Source organism: Oryzias latipes, chromosome 14 (assembly GCF_002234675.1).
Source record: "Oryzias latipes chromosome 14, ASM223467v1".
NCBI lineage: Eukaryota > Metazoa > Chordata > Actinopteri > Beloniformes > Adrianichthyidae > Oryzias > Oryzias latipes.
Genome location: NC_019872.2, coordinates 6,684,009 through 6,711,277, shown reverse-complemented (window position 1 = coordinate 6,711,277; position 27,269 = coordinate 6,684,009). Strand labels below are relative to the sequence as shown.

At 37.5% G+C, this 27,269-nt stretch overlaps 3 protein-coding genes across 3 annotated transcripts; all 3 read right to left on the bottom strand.

Moving 5' to 3' along the window:
• Positions 1-2,371: 2,371 nt before the first annotated feature.
• Positions 2,372-9,158, bottom strand: ndfip1 (Nedd4 family interacting protein 1). Its single transcript, XM_004076117.4, has 7 exons — positions 8,870-9,158; positions 7,667-7,751; positions 7,326-7,456; positions 5,861-5,948; positions 5,614-5,738; positions 5,307-5,373; positions 2,372-3,278 (listed from the first exon to the last, which is right to left on the bottom strand). The coding sequence occupies exons 1-7, from the start codon at positions 8,897-8,899 to the stop codon at positions 3,175-3,177; spliced, it is 630 nt and encodes a 209-aa protein (XP_004076165.1). The 5' UTR covers positions 8,900-9,158; the 3' UTR covers positions 2,372-3,174.
• Positions 9,159-11,816: 2,658 nt separating this feature from the next.
• Positions 11,817-21,107, bottom strand: LOC101167888 (poly(U)-specific endoribonuclease-B). Its single transcript, XM_004076116.4, has 7 exons — positions 20,903-21,107; positions 15,775-15,911; positions 15,389-15,491; positions 13,841-13,962; positions 13,400-13,512; positions 12,931-13,084; positions 11,817-12,171 (listed from the first exon to the last, which is right to left on the bottom strand). The coding sequence occupies exons 2-7, from the start codon at positions 15,874-15,876 to the stop codon at positions 11,917-11,919; spliced, it is 849 nt and encodes a 282-aa protein (XP_004076164.1). The 5' UTR covers positions 15,877-15,911; positions 20,903-21,107; the 3' UTR covers positions 11,817-11,916.
• A 601-nt stretch (positions 21,108-21,708) lies between these two features.
• On the bottom strand, positions 21,709-27,265 carry rnf14 (ring finger protein 14). Its single transcript, XM_011483188.3, has 9 exons — positions 27,159-27,265; positions 26,440-26,601; positions 26,196-26,326; positions 25,313-25,502; positions 24,839-25,209; positions 24,502-24,730; positions 23,406-23,578; positions 22,608-22,738; positions 21,709-22,530 (listed from the first exon to the last, which is right to left on the bottom strand). The coding sequence occupies exons 2-9, from the start codon at positions 26,591-26,593 to the stop codon at positions 22,470-22,472; spliced, it is 1,440 nt and encodes a 479-aa protein (XP_011481490.1). The 5' UTR covers positions 26,594-26,601; positions 27,159-27,265; the 3' UTR covers positions 21,709-22,469.
• Positions 27,266-27,269: the final 4 nt, after the last annotated feature.

The following is a 27,269-nucleotide window of genomic DNA, read 5'->3' as shown; positions in this document are numbered from 1 at the left end:
CATAAGTGAATGAGACTGTAAAGTGCTTTGGACCTTCAGAGAAGGTAGTAAAGCGCTACAAATGGAGCAGTTTAAAAACCCTTAACTTAAAGATTTGACCTATATAAAAGTTTTCCCAGTGGTCTTTTTCATATATTTATATTCGTGTGCCGTTTTTAGCCAAAATCAAAAAACCTGTGTCATTTTCTGGGACATAGTTTCTGCAGAAAGGTGGGAGTTTGTTAGAAACTGGGACCATTGGAGGTGAGTAAGCCTGCGCTCATTTCCCATCATTGTTTACATTTATTCTCGGAAGCTTATAGCCTCTCAGAACCCCGGATTACCTTTGTGGTGCAGCAAAAATTTGTCTGCAAGAGGATGCATCGCATGTGGTTCGTGGTTTGCACTTACCAACAACAAGCTTTTTCAAACAGCATTTTTTCATCTGCTCCTAATTTACAACAGTTTGAATAAATAAATATTCAGAAATGCAGTTTTTATCATAACTTTCTCTATATTTCCTCCATCATAAGAAAAATGCTACTAAAACATGTTGAAAACACCAAAAACCATAACTTTCGTTGGAGTGGTTCTTTGGGAGAGAGATTTTTGTTTTTAATAATAGCTCAAATAAAACACAGAACTACCAACAGTCATGTCTGTTTGTGCACAATCCCAGTCTTTCCTCTGTCACTCACACTTCCGCTGAAGAATTGACTCTTTATTTGCACGGAGCCTTCTGAACAGAAGCCCTGAAAGTAGACCATGTCGTTTTGGGAAAGATGGCTCACTCCTACACCCTCTGTAAATCATAAAGACTTCTTCTTATCTTTTGATGGCTTAAACATGCAAGCATCGCAAGCACTTGGCGAGCACACACAATTCCCATCAATTCTCCAAAAAAATACTTCCGTCTGTGTAAATCAAGGGCTGCTGACACAACACAGACAGAACTTGGCCCAATAGGAAAGGTTTTATGAATGACATCTGGAGAACAGAAACACCTGCACTGAGTGACCCTGCTGTAGTGGAGGGAGACGGACGCTGGTGGACAGCTCCGAGATGAGGGAATCGAGATTTGTGTGGGCTGTGAATAGCTCACAATTAGTTGTTTTTGTATTTTGTGAGCGTTTGCAGATGAAACTGACAACAGTTAAGCATCTGCAATGTGGAATTTGTGAAACCAAGGTCATCGAGTGATGTGGTAATTTTCTGGTCTATGTGTGCTTTATTGATTATATTGAGAGAATGTTTAAAAATACCAAAGTTCAAAACTATTTTTAGCACAAGCTTTAAAAAAATAAAAAATAAACCTGAGTTACAAATGGAGACCTACGTTTTTAACTGATTTTTTTTAGGGCATCAGTGGGGAGAAAACCTTTCAAATCATATATTTGACTTCCATTGGTACTTTTAGTGTCTAGCTTCTTCTCAACTGTGTGCAAATGAGCTTCAGAAACGATGAGCAGCAGTTACACAGTCATACTAAATGTTTCCAGAGAGACCAAAGGCCGTTCCAGTTGGTCTGACATTTCTTCCAGGTGGGGCGACCTTCAGTTCCTATTTAGCCCCACCGGAAAACACAGCTGACGTGTAATTAGCAGCCACCCCGCTAGATCTCCACTCATGCACACGCATGTCTTGTGTGTTAAATTTAGCCCAGTTACACCTCCTGACTGACTTTTAGATGTGTTAGAAGCCTCTTTGTAGCAGGTCTGTAAAACCACATTCATGGCAATTTGGGCAACGGATTGTTGTCAACAAATGTGTACTTTACCTCTTATAAGATATATATTATAAATGCTCCAAAAAGTGTATTAATACCATGTTTTTGTTACATGTGATGTGTTAAGGTCCAGATAATTTCAAAGGTGTTTAATTGTAGTGACTTCAGTTTATTCTTCTGCTTTAGCTCCTGGGCAGAAACTAAACTGAAATGTGGTTTTAAAATTTACATTCCCATACATTTCTTACATTCAAAGGTTATTTAAGTGAACTGAAAAATCACTAGAACCTACATAAAGGTAAAAAATAGTCATGCAGATAATTCAAGTATAAAGTAGATTGTACTATATAACTAAAAACTCAATGACATATAAAACATGTCTGACTGCTTAAAGATAGCAAACATTTTGACACCTTAAAGGAAAATAATAAAATGTATTCTTCCTGCACTGAAAGTAGTGCAGCTGATCTGTAAAATAAGTGTAAAAATATATATATTAACACACTGTTGATGACTTACTGACCAAAGTAAAAAGTGATAAAAGGTAAAAAAACACTGGCAACTAAGTAACTAAGGAAAATGTAATCAAGTCCTGTAACTCATTGCCGCTCCTTACATTAACCAATTCAAACAAGAAATAAACCATAAATCTTGAAAAGGAGACGATTAAAGTTATTTTTTTTAATTCATATTCCATTATGACACCACAAATGCAGTTTGGATGAAGAAAAATAATCATTGAACAATCACTAGGTAAACAAAAACTGCCTACCTGCACAAAACCAAGAAATTCTGTGACAGATGATCTACTTAAATCCAAAACCTGCTGAATTTCTCTCAAGATTTTCTGCTTTAATACAGTAATAAACAAAAAAACTGCTAATATTAGCAAGTGTACAAACTGTTTTCACATGAAGAAAAAAAACACATTTTGCAAAAACTTGGCCCAAAGAATTGTGACTGTTTTCTTTTTAGCCACCTGAGAGAAAAAAAGAAAAAAAAAGGTTTTATCATGCGAAATAATCCAAAGCAACCAGTCAGTGCTGGTCAGAAACACATTACACTAATATACATATATATTTTACTCGTAGATCATATCCCTTAACCCCTGCCCTACTGGCCCCCCGCTTTAGAAACACCCTTTGGGTTTCGTTACATCGAACTACAGGGCAAAAACATTTATGCATACAACACTGCACCCTTGTGGCCAAAACAGAGAACTGCAAATGTTGCTGGAACCAACATACAACACAATAAATAAGGCATTCATTTGAACGTCTTTTAATTGTTGCTGAAAGCACTAAATTTCACAATTACTTAAAGAATTCTGCAGATTTTAATTCTTTTATTGCAAAAAAGGGCGACGCATGCCGTTTTATCTGAAGGACGCTAGAAAGAGGGTGTCAATAATCAGCTTTCCCTTTGTTAATTGATCATTTCAAAAAGGAAAAGGAAAAGGGATAAAGTCTTCAGTAGATGAAGAGGACTCGGGTGCGGGGCAGAGTTGAGAGGGTGTCGGCCATCCTGCGAACTCTGGCATAGTTGACAAAGCCTCGCAGAAAGAGCAAGAAGCCTGGGAAAAAAGAAAACGGAACACGTGAGACTCCAAAAATTAAATACAGCTTCCAATAAGTTCAATACTTAACTTGTAAGACTTGAGAAAACTGAATCCATGTCCTTTATTTACAATCATTTAAATTCTATATTCCAGCAAAATGTTTGAATAAAATTAAAACCATTTTTTATTTTGAAAGGAACAAAAACAATGATTGATAAGTCACAAACAGGAATACAGAACTATTAAAATGACAACATTTAGTAATTTGAACTGGAGCAAAACATTTTTTAATATTTCAAATTTCATTATTCCACAAATGTACAACATGTTTACCATTTGCATTTTTGGCATTTGAAATAATAAAAAACAGGGAAAAGGGAGAATAAACTTGTCCAAAGTTATGTTTTTTTTATAAAGTAGTTACATTAAAACTGACATGTTTAAAGGTTGTGCAAATTATGGTGATTTTGAATATTTAAGATGTGAATGGATTAGAAAGCAGAGCTTACCACCACACCGAAGCGTAACTTTTAGTTAAGGCTTGTTTTGGGTTTAATGTTTAATAAAACCTTATAGAATCTTAACTACTGGACTCTGTAATGTATTTTAATCTCTGGAGAGTTTGTGAATATTATAGTCAGTGCTTGGTAAAATAATTTGAGTTTGCACATGCAGAACTACGGAGCCCCTGACCTGACATGGGTAAAATAATAAATATCTCGGTCCCACAAATTAATATCTTGTTCCCACGCATTAATTAATTTGTGCGAACAAAATTTCAAAATCATTTACGTCAGTTAAGTCATTCATAAACACGGATGTGAGCTATATTTGGATAATCAGCTTTCACATTTCTGTCTATGTGTGTCTCATTATATTGCATGGAAGACAAGGATGATGTTTAGAGATCAAATGTATGTATTTTAGAAAGCACAAAAGCATCGGTAATCATGTTTCCATGTCTGGGTTCGTTCACATAGGTACTCCATCCTGCTGCAAAAGCCGCTTTCTGCCGCTCCCTCCGTGTTTCTGTGACCCACATTCGTTCAAGAGGGGAGAAATAAAAACAAAAATGATCTATTTATTATTGTCTCAATGAAATACCGGACACATAGCTCCTACGAGTTCCGGCCCGCCGAGGAGCTCTTTTGCTGGTCATGCCTGCATTCAGGCAGCTGGCTGGCTGAATAGACGGACAGCCAGCGGATATTGTAGTTTAGGGATGAATAGGAATAATAATATTCAGGACTTGTCTTTTATTAATATACTCTTTGGCAGTCACTTAACATCCAAAGGCTAGTAAGCTACATGCTACGTAGCCTATCATTTATCCTGCTGTATTTGAATGCAGCGCAGTTACAGGGATACGGTGATTGGTCGAGATGCATTATGGGATATCTATGATGCATGATGGGATATGTAGCATGTAGCCTACTAGCCTTCGGATGTAAAATGACTGCTAACGAGTATGATGCTTTTGTAGAGCTTTTTAAAATAAATAAATCTGATCTCTAAACATCATCCGTGTCTTCCATGCAATGTAATGAGACAGAAGTGTGAAGGTATCTGCTGCTATTGCTCACATCCGTGTTTATGAATGACTTGTGATGTGAATAATTATTTTGTTCGCACAAATTAATGATTGCGTGGGAATGAGATATTAATTTGTGGGAACGAGATATTTATTATTTTACCCATGTCAGGCCACGGGCTCCGTACAGAACTTCTTAACACGATGAATGCCTGAGGTTTTCTCCATGTGGATTCTCTTATGAGGAGTTTTATACACAAGTCAAGTTTCATATTCCCCACAATGCAATAGGGGGGATGTACCAGCTAAATTGAAATAATTCTGTTTTGAAACTTTAGTGAACAGCAACACCAAACTAAAATGTGGCTTGGATGAAGCTGTTTGGAAGATTTTTTCCCCCCCAAACGGCTTTGAACCTCAGGAATGATGTGTATAAACTTCTAAGAACTGAACTTCATCACAATCTCCTCCGACCTAAACAATTTACTGTAATTCGGATGTTAACTACTTACCTAAAACCAGGAAGACCCACCACAGCCAGTACTGCCCATCAAAGTAACCAGGGAAGTATGTGGAGTACTGCAGCAAAAGAAAACCCCCAAAAACTGGTTAACATAAATCCAGTCAGCTTCAAAATAAAGAAAACAGGATCAAAGATCTACGAGGAAACAATTCAGCGCCAAGACGTTAACCACAACAGACATGCTGTTAAAATGCCATAGCGCTGTTTGGGGCTGTTGGTTGGTCTCTGCCTACATAAAATCCTGTTTTTCTAAGATTGCATGTGGGTTTGGGGATGTCGGTGCTTGTGTTTCATACCCTGACTATGAGGACCCATTTAATGAGGGAGAGGCCAAAGCCTGAGATGGCCCCGTAGCGTCCTGCTGCTGATGTGGTGAGGCAGAAGGACAAGAAGAAACCAATCCAGTTGAACAGGAACGCCACTGGGAAAGAGGAAGAACCCAGCATTAAGGTTTGTGGAGAATAGGTTTTTTTTACATTTACTTTAGGGAGGGAAAAAATAACAAGAATGTGAGAGTAACTTTGAAAAAGTTGGGGAACTCACTGAAGAACGTGAGCATGAAGATGCCATCATTTCCTATCCTCAGCTGGTCTGCATCTTCAAATTCATCTCTGGCCACAAACTCATCATCCTGTGAGACATTTCAACACAAAGGAGTTTGAACGAAAACTGAACACAAACTAGATCATTTCAAAAGCCTTTAACTTAAAGACCCACTCCAATAAAAAAATGTGTTCTTTTTGCGTTTTTTAACACGTTCTTTTGGCATTTTTCTGATGATGAGGAACAAATGAAGACAAAAAAATTAGCTTAAAACACAAATGCACAGCAAAACACACACACATTGGAGGAACATCGGTGTGTTGACACACCAAACTATGACCAGATACAGGGCTTTTTAATCAAAGACATTCCCCTAGTTACCTCCAGTGAACTGCGAGTAACATCATCAAAGGTCTCCAGGCGCTCTCTGTGCTGAGGCTGCTGGCGAGCGCAGAGCAATGTGTGACAGAGAAACACATCAAAAAGGGTCTGTCTTCTGTCAGGTGTGAAACTTCTGTGTGCTCTTTGATTAGAGAGACATATTCTACCATTCTTTCCTGTTTCAGCTGCAGCTGCTTAAATTCAGCCATATTCTGTTGTAATGTTTGCATCCTTATAAGGATGTTCCTTCATGAACTCTTGGTGGTGTGATGTCAGCTGAGTGACAATGTTTAATTCTGGATTTTGATCATTTCATTCCAACTAAAATACATGTTAATATTAACAAAGTCTATAGACATTTTTTTTCTACCAAGAAAGTCATATTTTGGACTATACTTAAACAAGGTAAAGTCATTTGTACATCAACAGAAAGTGTTTAGTAGGTTTCAGCAAAAGAAAACCATTCTAGTGTCACTGTCTCAGAATTGTGACACCTCAAAAATAGTCTTCCTGTGTCTTTAAAATATTTAAATTAATATTATTACATTCAAAGCTTGTCTACACATTATAGCTGATAATTGATATATTATTTGTCACAAATATAAACCTATAGGGAAGAAAATTTCTTTAGCAGAAAAAAAGAAAACTCATTTTTCTCACAACCATATATGAGCCCTTTTTTCTCCTACAATGTTCTCTGGAAAAATCCTATTATTTGCTTTTCAACATGCAAAAAATGTGTTGTTTCAGCAGATAATTTTTCATAGTCTTGAGTTTCCCTTCAAATTTAAAATGATGCAAATGCAGTGTTTTTTTATTATCTACATTCATGGGAACAAGTAGAAATAAAGAAGTACAAATTTAGAGGGGAAAAAAAAGTTGATGCAGCATTTTTGAACAGAAGACAGAAGCTCTTTCAGGGAATACAAAAGAACACTTCACAGCAGAAAAAACAAACATTTCCTGCCTAGCAGCCACTAAGATAGCTGAAAAAAGCCAACATGTGGCTTCGCATCGCATGCAAATGCTGCACCATTTACAGCGAATGTGACCGGAGAAAAAAAAAAGGAAGAGAAACACTCACTCTGGCGTTCACCAGTGGAGCAGAGGTCTCGGCTTTACTTCTTTCTGCTTCGTCATAGGAAGGTAGTGTAGTTGCTACGTTGTAAGACGGAGGCTTCGGGAAAACGCCATCCTCCTTGTAGTCAAAGAAGGCTACAGAAAAACACAAAGCAACTTGAAACAAATGTTATAATAAACATTCAAAAGTCCTGTACACATGACAGTAACCACATTAAAAACAAATTAAGGATCTAGCTTCTATTGAATAATCCTAATTTATACAGCTGCCTTGTCAAAATAGAACCAGAAATCACAACAAAAATGTTAAGATTACATAAATATGTAGTTAAATTGAGTTTTTACCAGAGTTGTCCAAAGAGATGCTGCTGTATGGAGGCGGTGCGTCTGCTGCTTCCTGTTGACTCTCTTCAGTGTCCTCATTAGGCAGCTGCAAACAAGACAAAACAGCATTCAAGTGTTTGAGCCAAAGATCTGTAATGTAAACAGAACCGAAACTGCTAGAAATTTCCATCCGCCATCAAGGGTCAACATGGCTAAAAACAGGTCATAAACGGTACGGAAAATATGCTTTGGGTACAAAAAAAAGTGACAATTGCAAAGAAAATCTGCATGAAAAACATTTATCTTTTTCTTCTGTGATGAAAGCATAAACGGGATGCTATGTCACAAACATAGACTTCATCCTGTCTTAGGAAAAAAAAAAAATTTAAAGATGAAAATAAAACAATATGTTTGCTTTCACACATAGTTACTTGACATTTTTTTAAGTATGTTTCTAAAAATTGTTAAATAATTAAGCATGTTAGGAAACACCAACAAGTGGAAAACTAAGAAAATATTTACATGTTCAGTAACTATATTTAAAGCCATTTTAGTCTCATATTGTTAATCTATTTGGCAATTTTAGGAAAAGTTGATAGCAGTTTGTCAAATATGCCACAGCTAGCCAAAACGACAAATTTTAGTCCTCTGACCCTAAAAATCAACAATTCTATTGTCATCAGCTGATCGAATAACAGCAAACACAAGACGGTCTTTCCGGTTTAAGTGGTCGATCGGAGCATCATTAGTGTTTTTAAAAGACGAGCGCAGCAAGAATGAGTCATCAGTAATGACAGCGTTTAATCACAATGATAGTCACCATGACAGCTTCTAGATAACATGCAGCAGGGAAACCAACTGAGACAGAGGCTTAGATTGTAATCATAATTCTAGCTGGCCTCGTTAACCTATCCACTCTGATTTTCCACTAACCAGCTGAGCTCAGCTAGCATAAGCATGTGACTATGGCTAATTCGAGAAATACACCACTTACGGTTAAACCGTACAACCCAAAACGTTTTCGACAGGTTACCTTGTTAAGTTAAATTTGGACAAAAAAGGGACTCATTAGGGAAAATGTATTTTTGACAGTCTGACATCCATCTTCGAATTCAGTTAGCACCCACGACGACAACCGGAAACTACTACACACCCATAAGCCATTCCTGCCAACAGATTCACTGTGTAAATGCATCGATAATCGATAACAATATCTTATTATACCTGCTGATATCTGGCGCTTGGCTCCGCCATTCCACTTTAGACGGCTCGGAATAAACAACTGAAGGAGGAATTTCTGACCCTCACACAGAAGAGACAAAATTATATAACGGTAGTCACCGAAAACCCACGATGGCAATCGGCTGCTCTAAGATAACAATGTTCGTCAAGATTTTAACAGTTGGTGATAACCAAACTACTTCCGGTTAGCGGCGTAAATCATACAACAAACATTGAGAACTAAGAGTCAGTATTGCAAAGCTGTTGGCTTTTTTGTGTAACTTTTTGACTTATTCTTTATTTTTCTTTTGCAGTTTTTATTTTTTTTTATTTTAAGAAAGTTTCTCGTAGCAACAAATAAACAAATACATCTTTTTTCTGATCTTATTTTGAATTCTAAGTTGAGTCACTTCCGTTTGTCCTCCAGAGCAATGCTATGTTTGCGAAATTGGTTTATGAGCTTTATAAAAGCCACATTCTAAAAATCTCTACAGCTTTCTTTACAGAAACTACGAAAAAATTAACTGGCATACATATTTATCAGCGTTACATTTTTAAGCCTTAAAAACCTTAAATAATTAAAATATCTTTAAAAATATATTGTACAGTATTTTTAGATATACACATCTGTTCCGATCAAAGTCTCAATCATTCAATGATGTAACATTTCGCATAAATACTTCTGGTTTATGAGTTTAAAGACTTCTGCTGATGGTTTTGTTTTTCAGGGTTTTTTTTTATTTTAGGAGTGGGATGCATTAAACTTTCATTTCATTTATTTATTTGTTCCTTTCATGAAAATTGATGTTCAAATGTTTACATGTTTCTCTTACATATTGAACATTTTCATGATTGGAAGGGAGCAGAATTGAAGAACACAATTCTTATAATTATCTGTTCCCTTTTAAACATTACATTTACATTTCTCACACCATCACCTGTGCTCAGATTTCACAATGTACAGTTCCACTACACAGTAAATACATTCCATTCATTTAATACATACATTCCAAAAATTCCATTCAACAGTCAAGTTTGTACAAACTAATTTGTTTAGCTTTATACATGCGTTTACATTTAATAATATTTTGACAACTTTTTAACTGATTCTCCTGGGAATTCCACATTTTTACCCCTGCAATAGACAAACACTTTTGCTTTAATGTTGTTTGAGCAATCTGTTGTTTGAAATCAAATTTTCTCCTATGATTTTCTTCTCCTGTGGTAAAAATAAAAAGCTTTTGTAGGTCTTCTGGTAAATCTCTGTTTCTGGCTTTAAACATAACTAATAAGGTCTGCAATTCAATTAAATTTTTAAGTTTTAATAAGCCTGACTTAATAAAAAGTTCATTTGTGTGATCTCTAAAATTAGCTTTGTGAATAATTCGAATAGCTCTCTTCTGTAGTAGAATTAAGGGCATTATATTAGTTTCATATGTATTTCCCCACACTTCAATACAATATGTAAAATAAGGTAAAACCAAAGAGCAATATAACATGTGCATAATATGACATGGTAAAACATATTTAGATTTGTTCAGAACAAAAAGGCTCTTGGCTACTTTATTTTTTACATAAAATATATAAGATTTCCATGTTAATTTGTCATCCAACATAACCCCTAAAAATTTAAATTCAGACACCTGTTCTATTTTTATGTTGTCAATGGACAAAGTCACTTCTGTTCTGTTTTTATTACCAAATACCATAAACTTTGTTTTTGTTAGATTCAAAGATAGTTTATTGTAGTCAAACCACATTTTGAGTTTTATCATTTCCATTTCAATACTTTTAGCTAAGGTTTTCAGATTATCCCCAGAACAAAAAAAGTTAGTATCATCAGCAAATAAAACAAACTGTAACAACTTAGAAATATCACAAATATCATTTATATATAAAATAAAAAGTTTAGGTCCTACAATTGAGCCTTGTGGGTGTCCACAAATAATATTCATGAGATCAGACTTCTTACCTCCAAACTGTACATTTTGTTGTCTGTTTTTTAAATAACTGGTGATCCAGTTCAGGGCGATTCCTCTAACCCCATATGCATATAATGTAGAAATCAAGATAGAATGATCTATGGTGTCAAAAGCTTTCTTTAAATCCATGAAAACTCCTATTGTGCATTTCTTTTTGTCAATTGCTGTTGCAATTTCTTCAACTATTTTCATTATAGCCAAATCTGTAGACCTATTAGAACGAAACCCAAACTGATTCTCACCTAACAATTTATTTTTTTCAATAAAGCTGTCTAGTTTGTTAACAAACAACTTTTCAAATACTTTAGAAAATTGAGAAAGTAATGATACTGGTCTGTAATTATTAAAAGTATGTCTGTCTCCATTTTTAAAAAAAGGAATAACTTTAGCTATTTTCATCCTCTCAGGAAAAATTCTTAATTTAAGTGAAAGATTAAAGATATGATGTAGTGGTTTTACAACACAATCTATGATCATTTTTATTAATTTCATGTCAATCCCGTCACTGTCCTTTGAGGTCTTGTTTTTTAGTTTGTATACTGTAGTCAAAATGTCATTTTCAGTCACATCAGATAAATACATAGATTGGGAAATCCAATTTTTATTTTTAATATTACCTTTTGATTGTATATTGCATGTAATATTTTCAACATCTTCTACAAGTATTATTATGAATTGCATCACTTTCTTCACAGTTCATCTTTTTTCTAAGATCTTTTTCTCCAAAAACTGGTCTGTTGATTCTGATTGTCAATCGCATTTCTAATTTTTTAGAAAACTGAGCTGGACGGACTCAAATTAAACAGTCTGTAAAACTCTCACCTTAAAAAGAGCTGTAGGCCTATAGGTCTATATTTGTCAGAGGGACAGACTGAGATATATTTTCATATTCCTGCAGCTACAATGTTCACCTAAAAATCCTATCAATTTACTTTTAGATCATTTTCTTTAAGAAAATCAAATCCAACTGGGTTTTAAGAGGTTTTTATTGTTTCTTTATGTAAAATGAAAAGACAACAACAACACCTGTGGCACCTCTGCAGGGCTAAAATATCAAGTTTAATCAGGTTACTTGGGGTTCAAGTACTTAATTAGCATAGGGAAGGTTGTGCCTATGTGTTTTTGATTGTAATGGTGGCAAACAATCTCCACGTCATAAAGACTGAACTGGACTTTGACACGCTCATTGGGGGAAGTGAGGAAACAGAGAGTGTAGAGGGCGAACTCGAACTCAGGACTGACTCCAATAAAGATGCTTCCCTTTGGCTTTATACCATTCTTCCAGCTAAACTGAAGCCCCAGGATGTGTTTGTTCTCATCTGGCTGCAGGAAAAGATGACAAGACAGGGAAAAGACAAAAACGTTAGAAAAGATACAGATACCGGTTGTATAGTGTAATAATAATCTTGCTGCAAAAGCAGAGAAAATCGGAAAAATATTTTTATAAAAAAAAAACTTTAAATACTACAATAAAAAAGACAATTTTTTTTGAAAGAGAGCCACTTATTAGAACATAAACTATTGTCCTAATGTCCTGAACTGCACATGGTCAAATCTGAGTACAGGTGATGGTGTGAGAAATGTAAATATGATGCAATGTTTAAAAGGGAGCAGACAATTATAAGAATTTTATTCTTCAATTCTGCTCCTTTCCAATCATGAAAATTTTCAGTATTGTATAACAAACACGTAAACACATTGGACAATCAATAATTTTCATGAAAGGAACCAATAAATAAATGAAAAGGAAATGCAAAGATTTTTTTTTTATCTGAGGAATGAAACCAAACACGGCTGTGACAGGATGTCTCAGGAGGACTGCTAAAATTATAAGGAGTTGCAGCTGATCAGTCTAGTTTTCACGTCAGAAGTGAGGCTAGACAGTCATTGCATGCATTTGAGGATAGAAGTTTCAACAGGTATCAATTTATAAAGCATTTAACACATATTCATGTTAAAGGGGGCAAGAAAAATTGTTAAGATTTAACATTTACATCAAAATTTGAAAGATAGATTTGTATTTAATTCTCCAAATTGATGCAGTCTTGATGAAACCACAAATGCTTTACAACAGGTCAGCACCTGGGGGGAGTTCGCATTGACACTGTAGCCTTTATAATCAATGTGTCCGAGCTTTTCCTGTAAGTACAGCTGGATCCAGTTGTGAAAACCAATGACCGTTCGCCCCCCTCGTGTTTCTCCGACAAACACGTGTTCAAATCCTGAAGAGTCTGGTCTGGAGGCAAAAAGAAGATCATTAAACCCAAAATACTTGTCTTGTTGAACACCCTTTCACTTGTATAAACAGGAAATAGTTTCATCTGCTTGTGATCACACCCCAAACTAGAACACATGAAACTTTTCAAGCTGTGAGGAATATTTCTGTAACATTAAATAGGATCTCTTAGCTTCAAGAAAAACATCATAGTAGTCTTCTTGCAGCTCTTTCCATTTTTAACAAAGCCAGTTTTTGTGGAGCTTGACATCATGATGCTAGATTCCTTTTAAGGGACCTGTGTATACAGTAGGTGCTGTGCCAGATTCCTCCCACCTGCTGGATCCTCTCCTGGCATAAAGCTCAAACCAGATCCTGTACAGCTGCTCTTTGAATTCTGTCTCATTTTCAGGAGAAAGTTTCTTCTCCACCAGGTATTTGTGGGCTATCTGGAAACAAATATGACCACGGAAAGCCCTGCATCAACTTGTTCAAATTAGATTAAAAGAACAAAATGTTTTATTAACAAAGAAATGCAAATTTTCAGTGATTTATAATGTTTGACTATCCTTTAACTGGAATTGCTCAACAAGAATAAATCAAAGAGTTTCCAGTTGTTTACACTTATCATTTATCTAGGAGGGTCTTTTTCAAGGGTTCCTGGAAACTTTTTTCAAATCAAAAACACACTGTTAGTCCAGAAACATAAAAACCTGTTTTGGGTTATCTTTGCTGTTAAAAAAGGGTTAAAAAGTTGTTGTTTTTTTCCAAGAGTACCTTCATCGTTTGAGTCTGAACAATGGAGTCCAGGAACTTGTGGTTCTCTGCTTCCTCCTCAGGAGTAACGATTTCAGGCACACCAGTGTCACTCTCATAGTTATCCAGAAGGGAGATAAAGGCTGCAAAAACAAAGACACAATTATATATGTGTGTTTTTTTTCATTGTGGTTTGAGAAACCATGTAATATTTAAAGCTGTCAAATCTTAGATAGATAGATTTTGTTCTTGATATTGATAGTGTATTAATAAAAAAACAATTGAGCCAAATAACTGCAGAAATTATAGTTTCTGCATCAATTGAAACTAAATTTGGTCCAATGCTTAAAATTTGTCTTTAAGGTTTTATATGCTAGATGGTCACATTAAAGGGTTGTTCCAATAATCTTTTAACTCAAAAACTCAAAAACAAGGTGTGCGTGCAAATCATCACACCAGAGACCGTGACTTTTTCGATAAATTTATGAAAAAATTAGGAACAGTTAAATGATTTTAAAAATTATTATTTTGGGACTTCCTTAAAAAGACTGTGATGTCCTCAGAGGTGATCAGCAACAAGTGAACATCCTTTTAACATGTCATTGGAGAAAAACAGTATTAAAGGAGCGCCTTTTAAGTGAAAGGTCTGACTTGTAGGAATTTTGAAATATTAATTTACATCTTCTTTGAAGCTGTTAAGATGATTTTCTTGACATTTGACTTCTTTTGTGTCAAAGTAAAAGCCAAACTTCACTTCTCTAAGAAAACCGAATTGAGTAAGATGCACGTCCGTCTGGGGTGCTTCATTGGTTCACTTTGTCTTGAAGGGGTTCCTCAAGGTAGAATCTTGGAACCACTGCTATTTTTTATTAACTATCTACAAGAAGTCACAAACATCCAGATTTATGTTAGTAAAATAGTTGCTTTTTGGACATGCAAAGATACTTAGGAAGCTTTGCTCGTTTTGACACCAGCCTTGGTTGGAATAAACAAGTAGGCCAACAAACCCCAACTTCAAAAAACAGTGGAAAACACGTCACTGGAAAAGTTTTAATTTGTTGTTGACATTGGCATGGATAGGCTCCAGCAACCCGGTGACCCCAAAAGGGTGAAGCTGGTTTAGAAAATGAATGGATGGATGAAAACTTTATGGTTGATACGTATATTTTAAAGGCACCCATGCAAAAATGAAAGCAGGAATCCTTCATTTAAAAGCTCCAAACATTAACACAGCTTTCTGTTGTGTGCAGCGCTGCATAAATATGAGACAATATTATTAGATCAAATTGGAAAGAAGCATATCTCTACATCCAGCACACTGACGTCAGCCTGCTCTGGGATTATGCAACATGTCACTGTTCGTCATAAGCAGATTAAATTAAAAGCTTCTCTCAGACAGGAGCGGATAAAGTAGACCTCAGGGTACTTATGTTGAATTTTAGGAAAGGTCATGGCACTTGTTGGTGGGACACTGTAAGAGTCATGACCACTGTGTGTTGAAAACAACATCACTGGTGGTGGAATGAAACTCCCAGAGGTATTTTTCCACCCCCTCCCTCATGCACTCACCAAGAAATGTTTCCTTTTTGAAAATATTCTCATTGACAAATGTAAACAGAGGAGATCCTGCTCGATCGATGTCAGATGTGCCCATGCTGTCTCCAGCTTTGCCCTGCAATAGAAAAGAACCTCTAGACTGTTAACAAAGAGTTTCAGAATTTCTTTTAAAAACCTTTATGAAATGGGCAACAACAACAAACAATTTAAATGGAGATGTTTTAACTTTTTTAACTATTCCAAGAGGAGGATTCTACGCGTCTTCTCTCATTAATCTTGACCACCTTTTCTCGGATTTTTTTCAATTAGACAGGAATGTAAAGTATATTTTTATTACAATAATGCGATACATGCAATATTACAATGTTTTTGGGCAGCTTCATGAATGTGTGGGGTACCTGCAGGGAGATCCTGTAGTCTTTTCCAGGTGTGAGTCTGTTAATGTCATTGTCCCACAGTTCCTGCACCATGGCTGACAGTTCTCGATCACTCTCAATCATGATAAGACTGCTCTGGTAGTCTTGGAGTTCTGTGTCTGTGGACAGTTCGGATTTTGTTAGTAGGGAAAAAAAATTGAGGTTCAGTTTTTGATGCAACCAGCAAAAAAAAAAAGTTGCATTAAAACATTTGGGATTATTTTTCCCATGAATGGCTGGGGTGCAGAGGTAGAACCGTTGATCTACAGTCTAACTAGAAGACTGTGGGTTCACTTCCTGTCTTGTATCTTTGGGAAAGACACTAAACCCACATTGCTCCTGTTGGTTGAAGTTGGTGCCTTTGTAAGGTTATGATTATCAGTGTATGGGTGGAAGAATGGGACCGTAAAGTGCTTTGGGCTTTTAACTGTTTGGTAGGGGTGTAATGATGAATCGATTTATCCAACCAGATCAATCTGTCTGAGGCTAGTTGTTAATCGAATCGGATCGACCTGAACTGTTTCAAAATGAAATATGTTGATTATAATTGATCTTGGAAAATACCATTTGGATTTATGCATGGTAGATTATTATCTCTGAGACAATGATTTATTAGAATATTATACTTTTCTCCTTGAACTATCTCATTAAGCCTTTGAAATATTTAGTGTGGACATTCACTGTGAATGTGTTAATTTTTACAATTATAAAAAATAAAACCCAAAGCAAAATTAGACTTAAGACAAGTGGCTTATTAGAAATCAATTAGAAATCCAATGTTTGTGTTTTACCTCAGAAAAAGTTCATGCACTGACACAACCAAGCCTTGGCAGAGGAGAATCATTTTTGCCCCCTGAACAAAGGTGCAGCTCTTCTAGAGGTTTCCATGGTTTCAGACGAAGACGGAACTGAAAGTAGGTAGCTCATTGAAACTGGATTAACTAAGACTTTCAAGTTTGTGGTAGGTGCACACATTTGAAGTGATAAAAATCTATTTTGACCCAGTTTTCATACAACGTTGAGGTGCTAACTTTATTGCACAGACTGCATAAGGGTCTTCCAGATCAAAAGTGAGTTGCTCTGAAGAACCATCTGCAGAAATTGCAAGCATTCGATTTCGTTGGGTCAAAAATGAATATCAAAAACATAAATATAATAAAGCTGGGATTGTTTGAATTGGTTTCTTCTGACTCCTTATTAAGCAATTAATCAAACCCTTTTTGGTAGACATTTTATCAAATGTGTCATGCGTGTCTACTGTATGTAAGTGCACTCTGAAAATGGATCTGATCAGCTGGTCTCTTAAAGTTTTTTCCACACTAAGGAACGGGAAAGCGGACCCTTCCTCCCCAGACGGCACCCATGCGGCTAGATACACCATGGGGCAAGTGGAGGCTGGTGTGCCTGGCCCAGCTGTCTGTGGAAGATGTCAAGGATGTCTACCTATTTGGATTTCTGATAATCGGATTCTTCACAATTGGGATCGGAGAATTTCTGATTTATCGGGCGGTCTGGGAGCGGAAGACGGAGAGAGGCGATCTGTCAAGGATCTGGGGAATGATTCTTCGGGGAGGAGAGACTACGAATGAGAAACTCTCACAAGTGGATCAAAAGCTCTGTACTTGTCTTGCCCACTTAAGCAGATTGCTTGAGACAGCCAAACTTGTGCGGAGATGGAAGCCACCCTGGAGCGAGATTCTGCCCGGATGGTGGGGAAGACTGCGCTAAATTCCCCCACTTTATTTGAATTAAATCTGCCTCAAAAATTGCAAGACCAGTCAAGGACTCAGCCAGCATAACAAACAACCTGCTGGCGCCCAAGAGTATCTAATCTCCCCGAATGAGCTGTGGACAACCGTCCCTGGCTCTATCAAAACATGTCTGCTTCTACAGAGTGGACAACAGAAGCTGTTCACAGGGCTGATGACTGCTACTTATCCCCTGCTTGACCTCGGCTCTCCTACTACCATCCTCCCTCCTCCGTGCGCTGTCTGGAAGACTGTGCCTGGCTCACGGAGCGGCACTCGAAGGACAGATTCATGAAGGGGGCCCCTCCCCCCACCCTCCTGATCCTCGTGTATTGTGTTTTGTCTGCATATGTGCGTTTTGCGTTGTAGTTTTTTTCCTCTTGTATCTACAGATTGTAAGCAGTGTTGAGATGCAACTTTTTTTTGTCACCCCCTCCCCCCATCATGGACCATCTGCACGCTAATCTGGGTTGCAACTACAGCAAAACAACCTCAGTCAACTTCAAATGTGTAAGTATTCCTGTTGTTGTATGTCTGATCCTTTTTGAGTTGTACTGGAATATAATTTCCCTCAGGAGTAATACAGTATCATTCATTCATTCATTCATATCCATTTATGCTTAAGCGTAATTATGGTGGCATCATAAATATTTTCATTAATATATCTCCTGTTTTTTCTTTACTTTCCAATCAATTTGTGACTAAATATCTTGACTTGGTTCGATTTTTTTGGCTTTTTTTATTTTTGTTTTGATTGCTTGAAATAAACCAACTTTCATTTTACCACCGAGTATTTTTAAAGGCCTCACTATAATACTTGTATGGTTTTGGAGGAACGTCTGATCACTGATGGTCTGACAGTGGGCATCAATGGCTTATCACTAAGAATAACACATGATAAATTATGGTAATTACCGGTACCCTTATAGCACTGCTTCTCAAATAATAGGACGCGCCCAACGCGATGCCAGGGGGGGCGCGCAGTAGTAGCGGCTTTAGGCACAGGTAATACGGGGAATTTCCCGGAGCACAAATGTAACGGGGGGGGCGGTGGTGACAGCGGCTCAGGGCTTGGGAAAAAAGGATGCCACTACAGTGATCCCTCGCTATAACGCGGTTTACTTTTCACGGTTTCGCTACTTCATGGATTTGCATCGTGCATTGTGTTCTGCATTCTGATTGGCTAAAAAGTCACTCCGCTTCTTCTCTACCTGTGTGTCAATAACGTTACAGTTTAATATGTACACGTACGTAAATCAGCTTGCCAAATTTACACTACGTACGTGCAAAATCTCTTGCAATTTGGACTTTCTCTAAAACCCATAGAAAAAAGAGCGACAACAACTGCCTATCACTATGTTCTTATCCCGAACAAACACAGCTGCACCGCGGGCTTCAAAAGAAGAAAACACTGCAGAGCGGAGTCAGGATGCAGCGGCTCAGTCTGAAGAGCAGTGAAATACACCTGAGTCACTATTTGTCCCACTGTACTTTGTATTTTTTTCATGGTTCTCTTTCGGCTTTTCCCATCAGGGGTCGCCACAGCGAATGAGTCGCATGGTAAACTTGGCATTGTTTTACGCCGGATGCCCTTCCTGACACAACCCTCTCAAAGCAACCGGGCTTGGGACCGGCACGGAAGTAGAGAAGGGAACAGGGAGCAGCCCGGAGTCAAACCCTGGTTTCATGGACGGAAGGCACCGCAAACCAGCACGAGCTAAACCGGCTCCCGACTTTGTCTTTTTTTCATAATAATTTTAAATTTTGTCCTGTTTAATCCAATTACTCGGGTCGCGGTGGGCGGGGCTGATCTCCACAGCCTTCTGTTCACATCAATGATTAAAGTTATTATTTGACAGTACAGTACAGAAGTTATTTGTTGAAAAAAAACGTTTCTAAAGTACTTTTATTTGTGAAACAAATGCTTGAGCCTGTAAAATGGTTTGTTCTTTCTTTTCAATGTTTAATAGAGTATTTAATTGTATATTAATTTTAAGAAAAAATAAAGGTTTCGACTTCACGGATTTTGCCTATCACAGGTTCTTTTTGGAACGTAACCCCCGCGAAAAACAAGGGATTACTGTATTGGTTTCCTATGATCTGTTCTATAGAGGAGTTTGTAACAGCCTGAAACTGTGAACTGCCGTCCCTGCAGCCGCTCCTGTCTCCCGTCACACGCGGCTGCGTGTGTGAGAACGAAAGGAGAGGGGTAGTGGGCTCAGGCTGCAAGGGTGGAACGCACACGCAGAGCGCTGTCGCTGTTGCGCAACACAAGGATCATGGTGTGCCTATATATTACTCAGCTCATGCTAATAATGTCATTCTTTATGAACTATTGTAGATATTTTGATGATGTGTCTTTATTTTCCATAAATGTATTCTTTGTCTGTCTGTGGTTTAGTTGGTGTCGGTATTGTACATAAAGACAGCAGGTAATGCAGGAAAACAGCTGCACTTTATGAGATCAGAAATAAAAAATCCATCATTTAGAAAAAAAATTAGCACAATGTTTTTTTATCTATTTCTTCAGACTAAAAACGTTAAATTTATTGGTGCTCCTGTGTTAATATTTCAGATCAATTTACATGTAATATTATTAATTGAATTATTTTTCTCGGCATCAAATGGTTCAGATGGTCAAAATGTTTTTAGTTTAAATAAGGAATGACAGATTTTTTTATTTCAGGCCCTTTAAGCTTTTTTCTGTTTTAGACTAGAACAGGGTTTCTGTGTGGCTAAATAAAGTTAATATTTGTTAAAATTGGATTTATATTCCTTTTTTCTTTTGTTAGTGTTAAAAGATACAATTTTAGGTATACTTACACAATTTTTATAGATACTAACCTAATAGTCACCGCAGCCAGTGTGTTGGGGGGTTGCGAAACATTTTCTTTTTCCTAGGGGGGGCGTTGCAAAAAAATAATAGAAAAGCACTGCCTTATAGTAATGATTTTATTTATTTTTTACCCGTTTAATTTATTTATTTATTAATGTATTTCCATTGATTTTTTTAATTTGACAGCCTAAAAGTCATAAATCAACAATTTCTACAATAACAGATTTTTGTTTTTTTGTGGAAACCTAACCTGTAATTGAAAAAAAATGTCTGAATGTTTCATAGTCAATAGTACTAAAGTCTTTTGCTTTCATTAAGAGATCCAATAGAGATCCAATGCTTCTACAGAGTTCCAATAGAGATCCAATAGGTTGAAACATCCATCGGCCCGTGACTCTCATCTAAAAACGTTCCTCCTGTGTTCATCCAGAACTCAACCGTTTATCTAAAACAATAGATCTCATTCATGACCTAAATCTCTCACCATTTTAATTCTAACGTGAGAGCAGAGTTTCTTCACACTGACCTGCCTTTTCCAGCTTCGTAGAATGCAGGAGAAGGGGTTGGAAAGCTGCTGCAGGTGCTCGTTTCCTGTGCTTCCACCAGCAGGCGCGTCTTTAATGGACATTGTAAATGTCCCACCGGTCAGTCAGCATCTATGGACAAAGATGGGCAGGGGGCTCAGGGTGCGAGCAGAGAGCACGAGGCGTGGGATGGGACAGAACAGGCCAGGAGAGAGGGGCCTATTTTAAAGGGTTCTCCTCTGTCAGCAACTCTGGCCAAAGGGATGACACAATGTTGACTCTATTCAGTCTCAGGCTCCAACGTGTGCTCTTTGTTTCTTTTTGTGTGTCATTGTGTCTCTGTGTCACAGCTTAACCTCTGGATTAGAGCAAACAGGGGTGGTTTTTCAGGTGTCCAGATGTTACCAAACACCTGGAGTTGACTTCTGTAGGGTGGATTTTGGATTCTGATGTTCCACACAGGACTTCCGTAATATTGAGCAAAATGTAATAATCCTTTTAAAACAATTTATTCTCACATTTAGTGTACCACCGACTGTCCTTTTTGCACTGTGGGGTCATATATATATATTTTTTTAAGATGTTAAACACAATCCTGCAGGCGCTGCTATAATAACCGCTTCCTTTTAGCTTAAAATGTGGAACATTGAAGAGGGAAGACGTTTTATAAATAAGTTTTGCTGCTGTTAAACCTAAAAAAGACATTTGCACATGAATATGATGGTCAATATTCTCAGATTTGCTGTTTTCCTTAATGAGTTTGAGTTAAAAAAAAACAATTGCAATTGTGAAAATGAAAAACAAACAATGATGGCAAACTTGGAACTTTTATTTTGGTGAACATCCTGCATTGTAAATTAAAACAGGAAGTGACCTAAAGTAAGGTAACAATGCAATTGTATTATCCAGTCCGAACCAACACTGACCAACAAATTATTGAGGAATAGATGAAGAAAAGTTTCAAGTTCAGAAAAAAAAAATATTTGATTTCGTTTCATCTTTCATAATAGCTTTTCTTTCAGATCACATTAAAAAAAAGCAATAAATATCTTTGCTGATTGCAAGTATGTTGTCTATGTCTAATTTCAAAATAAAAAATGTCATATTGTGCCAAAGTCTTTTACTTTTCCTGGAACAGACCTAATTCTTATTTGCCAGTAATACATTAGGTTGCATGAAGAAGTGCTTAACTCGTTAAAAAAGCTATTAAACGTCATTGAAAAAGAAAAATTCTTTGGACTTAAGTGCTAACCCAGTGCCATAATACCAAGGGTTATAAGAGAACTTCATATGCAAGTCTCTCCTTGATCTATGATGAATTAAAAATGCTAAATGGTGTCTATAAGTATCCAAAACAACCACAGTAGTTGAAGTTTCTTTAACAATCACCCAGGTAGGGGATGTTTCTGGTGTTGATTTTGTCGCACATTCTTAGCATGAACAACACGATGTGCTCACAGTGGCATCACAGAGACGACATGTTTGAAGTCAGAGTCTCAGATGACGTGGTGATTATGTAAGAAATAAAGTGCTTTCAAATAGCAGTGAGGCACTGGAAGGGTGAGGGGCTCAGTCTTCTTCGTCACTCCAAAAATTGTCGTCATCATCTACGTCCACACCCTGGAAAAGCCTGGAACAGACGAGGGAGACCGCATTAAACACATGTGCGTGGAAATGTTTCAAGTCTCTCACAAACTGGTGACTTACTGGTTGTAACAGGGTGAATGGGGGTTGTTAAAGTGACCGTATGGGTTGACTTTGCTGAGGACGCCCAAGCACAGCCAACAGAAGTACTGTTTACAAGAGGTGCAGGTCATCTTATTACAGCCGTCAACTTTCTAAGGAGAAACAAAAACAAAGAAATGAGGAACACTGATGACCAAGTTCTGAAGCGTCAAAGAAAAAATGAGTCCCTCCTTAACTGGATATTGAAATACCCACTCCAATGAAAATTGTGTTTTTAACAGGTTCCTGTAGCATTTTTCTGATGATAGAGAGCATATGCATCACCTTGCAGACAAATATGTCCATTTTTCTCTTTGTTTTCTTCGTCCAAGTTGGTGTCTGACTCAAAACTGTCCGGCTGGATAGCTCCAATATTGCTCACAGTTTTTTTCTTTTTCTACTGGTAATGTTCGGTTGGGGGTGTGAGAGGCTGGGGGGAGTGTCAATAAAGGGATGTCAGGAAGTAAGGGCAGACTTGCTCCACACCAACAGTCCTGCCCACGACTCAGAGGCGAATTTCTAATGAACTACTGTTGCTCTGCAGAAACTATGTCCATTTACATTTTGGCTAAAACAGCATAATAACAATTAAAATACCACTATGGACACTTTTAACATAGCTCAAAAGATTTTTGGAGTGAGAGTTGTAGTTATTTTTTTTTCCCAAATCCATCTCCAACACTGTATATTTCTGTTTAGTTTAAATGAGAAATAGTGGACAACACTGCCCCCTGCTGCTCGTAGAGGCAAAGTCCAGAGCTACTAGCAGGGGGAGCCTACCTGTATGTTGGTTCCACATTTGGGACAGCATTTGCAATTCTCCGTGAGCCAGTCCCTGCTGAAAGACTCCTCCACCGCTTTCTGGATCACCCGTTTCCCAAAGCGTTTCTCCATGAACTTCTTCCCCTCCGATGTGGCTGACAGGTACTCGTCTCTGAGGTTACGCAGTTCCTCTGAAGGATCAAACAGAAAGAAAGGGAGGCGTTAACCTTTATTGTTTACATTCTACCTTTTAGACACAAAGATAAAAAATAAAATAAAAACTTGTAAGGTATTTTACTTTAAAACATACCTACTAGAACAAATATTGTTTGATGAATAGATTTGTATCTTGTTTAATAATAATTGTTTCTTTTTTTTATCCCACAATGGGGAAATTCTTCTCTGCATTTTGACCCATCCCCTGGGGGAGGGGTGAGCTGCAGACGAGCCGCGCTTGGGAGGCAGCAGTGTTAAGCTGCCTTGCTTACGATTGATATGGTCATTGCCCCATTACCATTACCATTGCTTGCCATTAATTAATTGTTCATTCCCCATGAGAATTGAACACTGGTTTCCTGCGTGGCAGTCTTTCACCTTACCAACTGAGCTGCCCAGCTGCCGTTTATGCATATTGGAAAGAAAATTAAGATAACTGAAAGAGAAATATTATGGGACTAGATTTACAACAACCCAAAACTAAGTTTTTTCCAGTAGCTGACAGACAAAGTCAAAGGATTTTGAATGTAATAAGAAACTGAGAAGATATTAAAAGGTCTAAAATAATTTTATCTTTGTCCCCCCCTTTTTTTTTTTACCATTTTACATTGGAGCTTCAGCTCCAGCGTTTACATTTTGTAGACTAATGTAACTTTTAGACTGTTTACACAATTAGCGTTTAAAATAACCCAACATCACGCTCATTGTGTAAACACTTGAAAACATTCCAGAAGATTCTGGAGCTAAGAAAAATTGCTTTGCTACTTGAAGAGTTACGGTGTGTCACAAAGTTGGTGTTATTTAGGTCTCGCCAGTAAAGGGGTTGAAAAAAAAACATAAACACAAGATTTGTTTTCCTACCATTTACACGGACATTTCATTTTCCACGTCACTTTACCTGCAGGGAATTTACAGTGGGAGACACCGTGATAAGCAAGCTTGCACATGGTGCAAAATGCATGCTGGCAAGCCGAGCAAATGCCCATCGTAGTGTCTGGCTCCACCATGACGGCTGTGCCACAAAACTGACGAGGACAGTAGACCACGTCAGCCATGAGATCTAAAGTGGACTGAAGAAGCAGCCGGTCGTATCGGGCAAACAGCTCTTCATCCACAAGCTGCTTGACCTGACATATGAAGAGATGAGAAGATCAAAAAAGTTATTATAGAATAAAAAACAGAGGTCAATGTGGATGACGTTTCCTAGATCAAAACATTCTGTTTCACTAGAATACCTGCAGCGGTGTGGCTAATGAGGTACATTTGGGCTCAGGGCAATTGAGGCACTGAACATTGCCGTCCCGTATCTGGATCTGGAAGTACTCAGTCATGCAGGCGTTGCAGTACACGTGCTGACACTCTTTAAAGCAGAGACAGTGGGAGCCCAGCTTCTCCGAGAAGCAGATCCCACAGCAGAACACCTTGCTGTCGAAGACCTTCTGCCGCTGCGCCTCATCAAAGTCCAGCAGCTGAGGTAGGGGGTCAGCCCGTGGGTCCATCAACACCACAGCGCGGGGGTCAAGCTTAGAAGGGTGCTGTCCCAGCTTGTCTGTTATCTCTGGTTTATTCTCTGCTACTTCAGACTTACTGTCACATTTTGTAACATCTGGACAAAAAAAAAAATCAACAGGAGAAACTTCACATTCTTCATCATTAACATAACTAAATATCTATTTTCTAAACAGGATGTTTCAATAAATATGCATTACCTGCAGCAGTGGGATCAGTTTTTCTTCGTTCACCACATAGCTTTGTGTTGTTCCTGTTGACTTCAAGAGGAGATTTGATGCCCAGGAAGTCCAAGGTCTCCTCCTTAAGGAACTGCATCCATGTGAAGAGGATCACGCAGCCCTGGTTTTCCTCCCATAACTCATCCAGGCGTTGGCAAAGAGTGCTCAACTGTAACCAGCAGAGAAGTGCTAGGATGAGTACAGTCAAAGATTGTTTTGTATGAATGCAATTCCATTTAAAACCCTTAAAGTACCACTCCCATCATCTTTAGAGCTGTATTTAAAGTGCCCCCAGTGGTCTTTTAATCATGATGAGAAATGCGAGTTTAATTTAATTTTCCTTAGATATAAGGATATATAGATGTTAAAAAACACTATTTTCACTGGAGTGTGCCTTTAAGCTTTCTTTTCTGAGGTAAATTATTTTAAAAAAAGAGATTTTTGGATTTGGAAATTGTTTATTTCCAACAAAGCAAGAACAATGCACAAAAAAAAACAATCAGAGTTTAACATCCATACAAAGATGTATCAAACATAGGACAATTAGTCATTAAATCATAGATTGCTTAAAAAGGGAGTGGAAGGAAGCAGATTTTTAAAATTGTTCTACCATACCATTGTCTTTACATCATTATCTGATTCATAACTTCTAATCAGATATTTATACCTTAAAAACGCAGTTTCAGGTCATTAAGAGTCCTTAAGTATCAATGAATCACATGACAAAGATGAAGTACTTCATAATCATGTAAACAGACATAACACTATGTCAGAAATCATCATAGCATATGCAGAGGAAGTATCAAACATATGTGCAGAGTATTCCTTATTAGAAAAATCATGTAGCGGATACGAGTTCTACCTGAGCTTTGGTCATCCATTTAGAGCTGAGAGTGAAGACCGGCGCAGACAAAGATGGATAGTCTCCCGGGAGCTCAAAATTAAGGACCAAAGGGGGTAAAAAACAAACTGCATACTCAGTTGTCTGCTCTCCTACAAAAGAAAACATTGTGTTTACTTTTAGGACGGTATCATTTACCTGGTAGTCCATGTGCACCATGAAATGCGTTTCTAACATTAAATTAAAGACGGACAGGAAGTGCTACCTTTCACAACAACAACTTTGAAGTCAGGAGGGAGCTCCAGACAAATTTGGATCTCTCCCCCCTGGGCTGACTCCGCCTGATGAAACTCCTCTTCATCATAGATACTTGCTAAAGCAAGCAGCTCATCCTCCTGGGCTTCCCTATCCTCAGACATTTACATTCCTGCAAGAAAGGTTGGTCAGGTGCAACAAAGACAACCAAAATGACCACCGTACAAAAGAAATGTAGCTTAACATAAACTAAACTTACCCCGAATGTACACATATAAACTAAAGTTTCCCCGAATGTACACTTAAAAGAACAAATAGTAAGACGAGAAATACTCAAAAATGAACTGAAATTTTATTAAAGTGCTTATTATGACTAATAATTGTAGAAAAGCTGTGACTTAGCAAATTGCTTAGCAACATTTTAGCTAGAGGTGAACAATGAATGAGGACATCCTATATCAACCATTATCATATTAGACAGGATGGTTAATTAATTATAAGAGTATTTTCACTCAAATATGTTACTTGACAAACTTTGTCTGATTATCTAATCAGACAAAGCGCGTTCACGACATGTAGCTAGCTAGCAATGCTAATGAATGTGAAGTGTTTTTGTAGTAGTTAAAGAAAAAAAGCTTGGTCATGTGTTTATGTATCTAGTAGCATTACAACAAATTATATTCAAAGACTAAATTGACTAGAATATTTAGAAATGGGTACATATGTTACCTTATCCGGCTAAAGTAGTAGTGATGACTTTTGTCCTCGGACTAGTTCCTGTCACACAACTCATTTCTCGTGACAGCGCCTCTAGAGGCCGACTCCAGAATGACAGGGGCC

Excerpts from the sequence above, each read along its gene's own strand:
- ndfip1 (XM_004076117.4), bottom strand. The coding sequence starts at position 8,899 with ATGGCGGAGCCAAGCGCCAGATATCAGCAG. Across the intron at positions 5,949-7,325 it reads CTCCACTGGTGAACGCCAGA|GATGATGAGTTTGTGGCCAG; the intron begins GTGAGTGTTTCT and ends AATGTCTCACAG. Across the intron at positions 3,279-5,306 it reads GTGGGTCTTCCTGGTTTTAG|GCTTCTTGCTCTTTCTGCGA; the intron begins GTAAGTAGTTAA and ends CTTTTTTCCCAG.
- LOC101167888 (XM_004076116.4), bottom strand. The coding sequence starts at position 15,876 with ATGATTGAGAGTGATCGAGAACTGTCAGCCATGGTGCAGGAACTGTGG. Across the intron at positions 15,492-15,774 it reads ACTACAGGATCTCCCTGCAG|GGCAAAGCTGGAGACAGCAT; the intron begins GTACCCCACACA and ends TTTCTATTGCAG. Across the intron at positions 13,513-13,840 it reads TTCAGACTCAAACGATGAAG|ATAGCCCACAAATACCTGGT; the intron begins GTACTCTTGGAA and ends ATTTGTTTCCAG.
- rnf14 (XM_011483188.3), bottom strand. The coding sequence starts at position 26,593 with ATGTCTGAGGATAGGGAAGCCCAGGAGGATGAGCTGCTTGCTTTAGCA. Across the intron at positions 25,503-26,195 it reads AATGGATGACCAAAGCTCAG|TTGAGCACTCTTTGCCAACG; the intron begins GTAGAACTCGTA and ends TGCTGGTTACAG. Across the intron at positions 24,731-24,838 it reads CATTAGCCACACCGCTGCAG|GTCAAGCAGCTTGTGGATGA; the intron begins GTATTCTAGTGA and ends TTCATATGTCAG.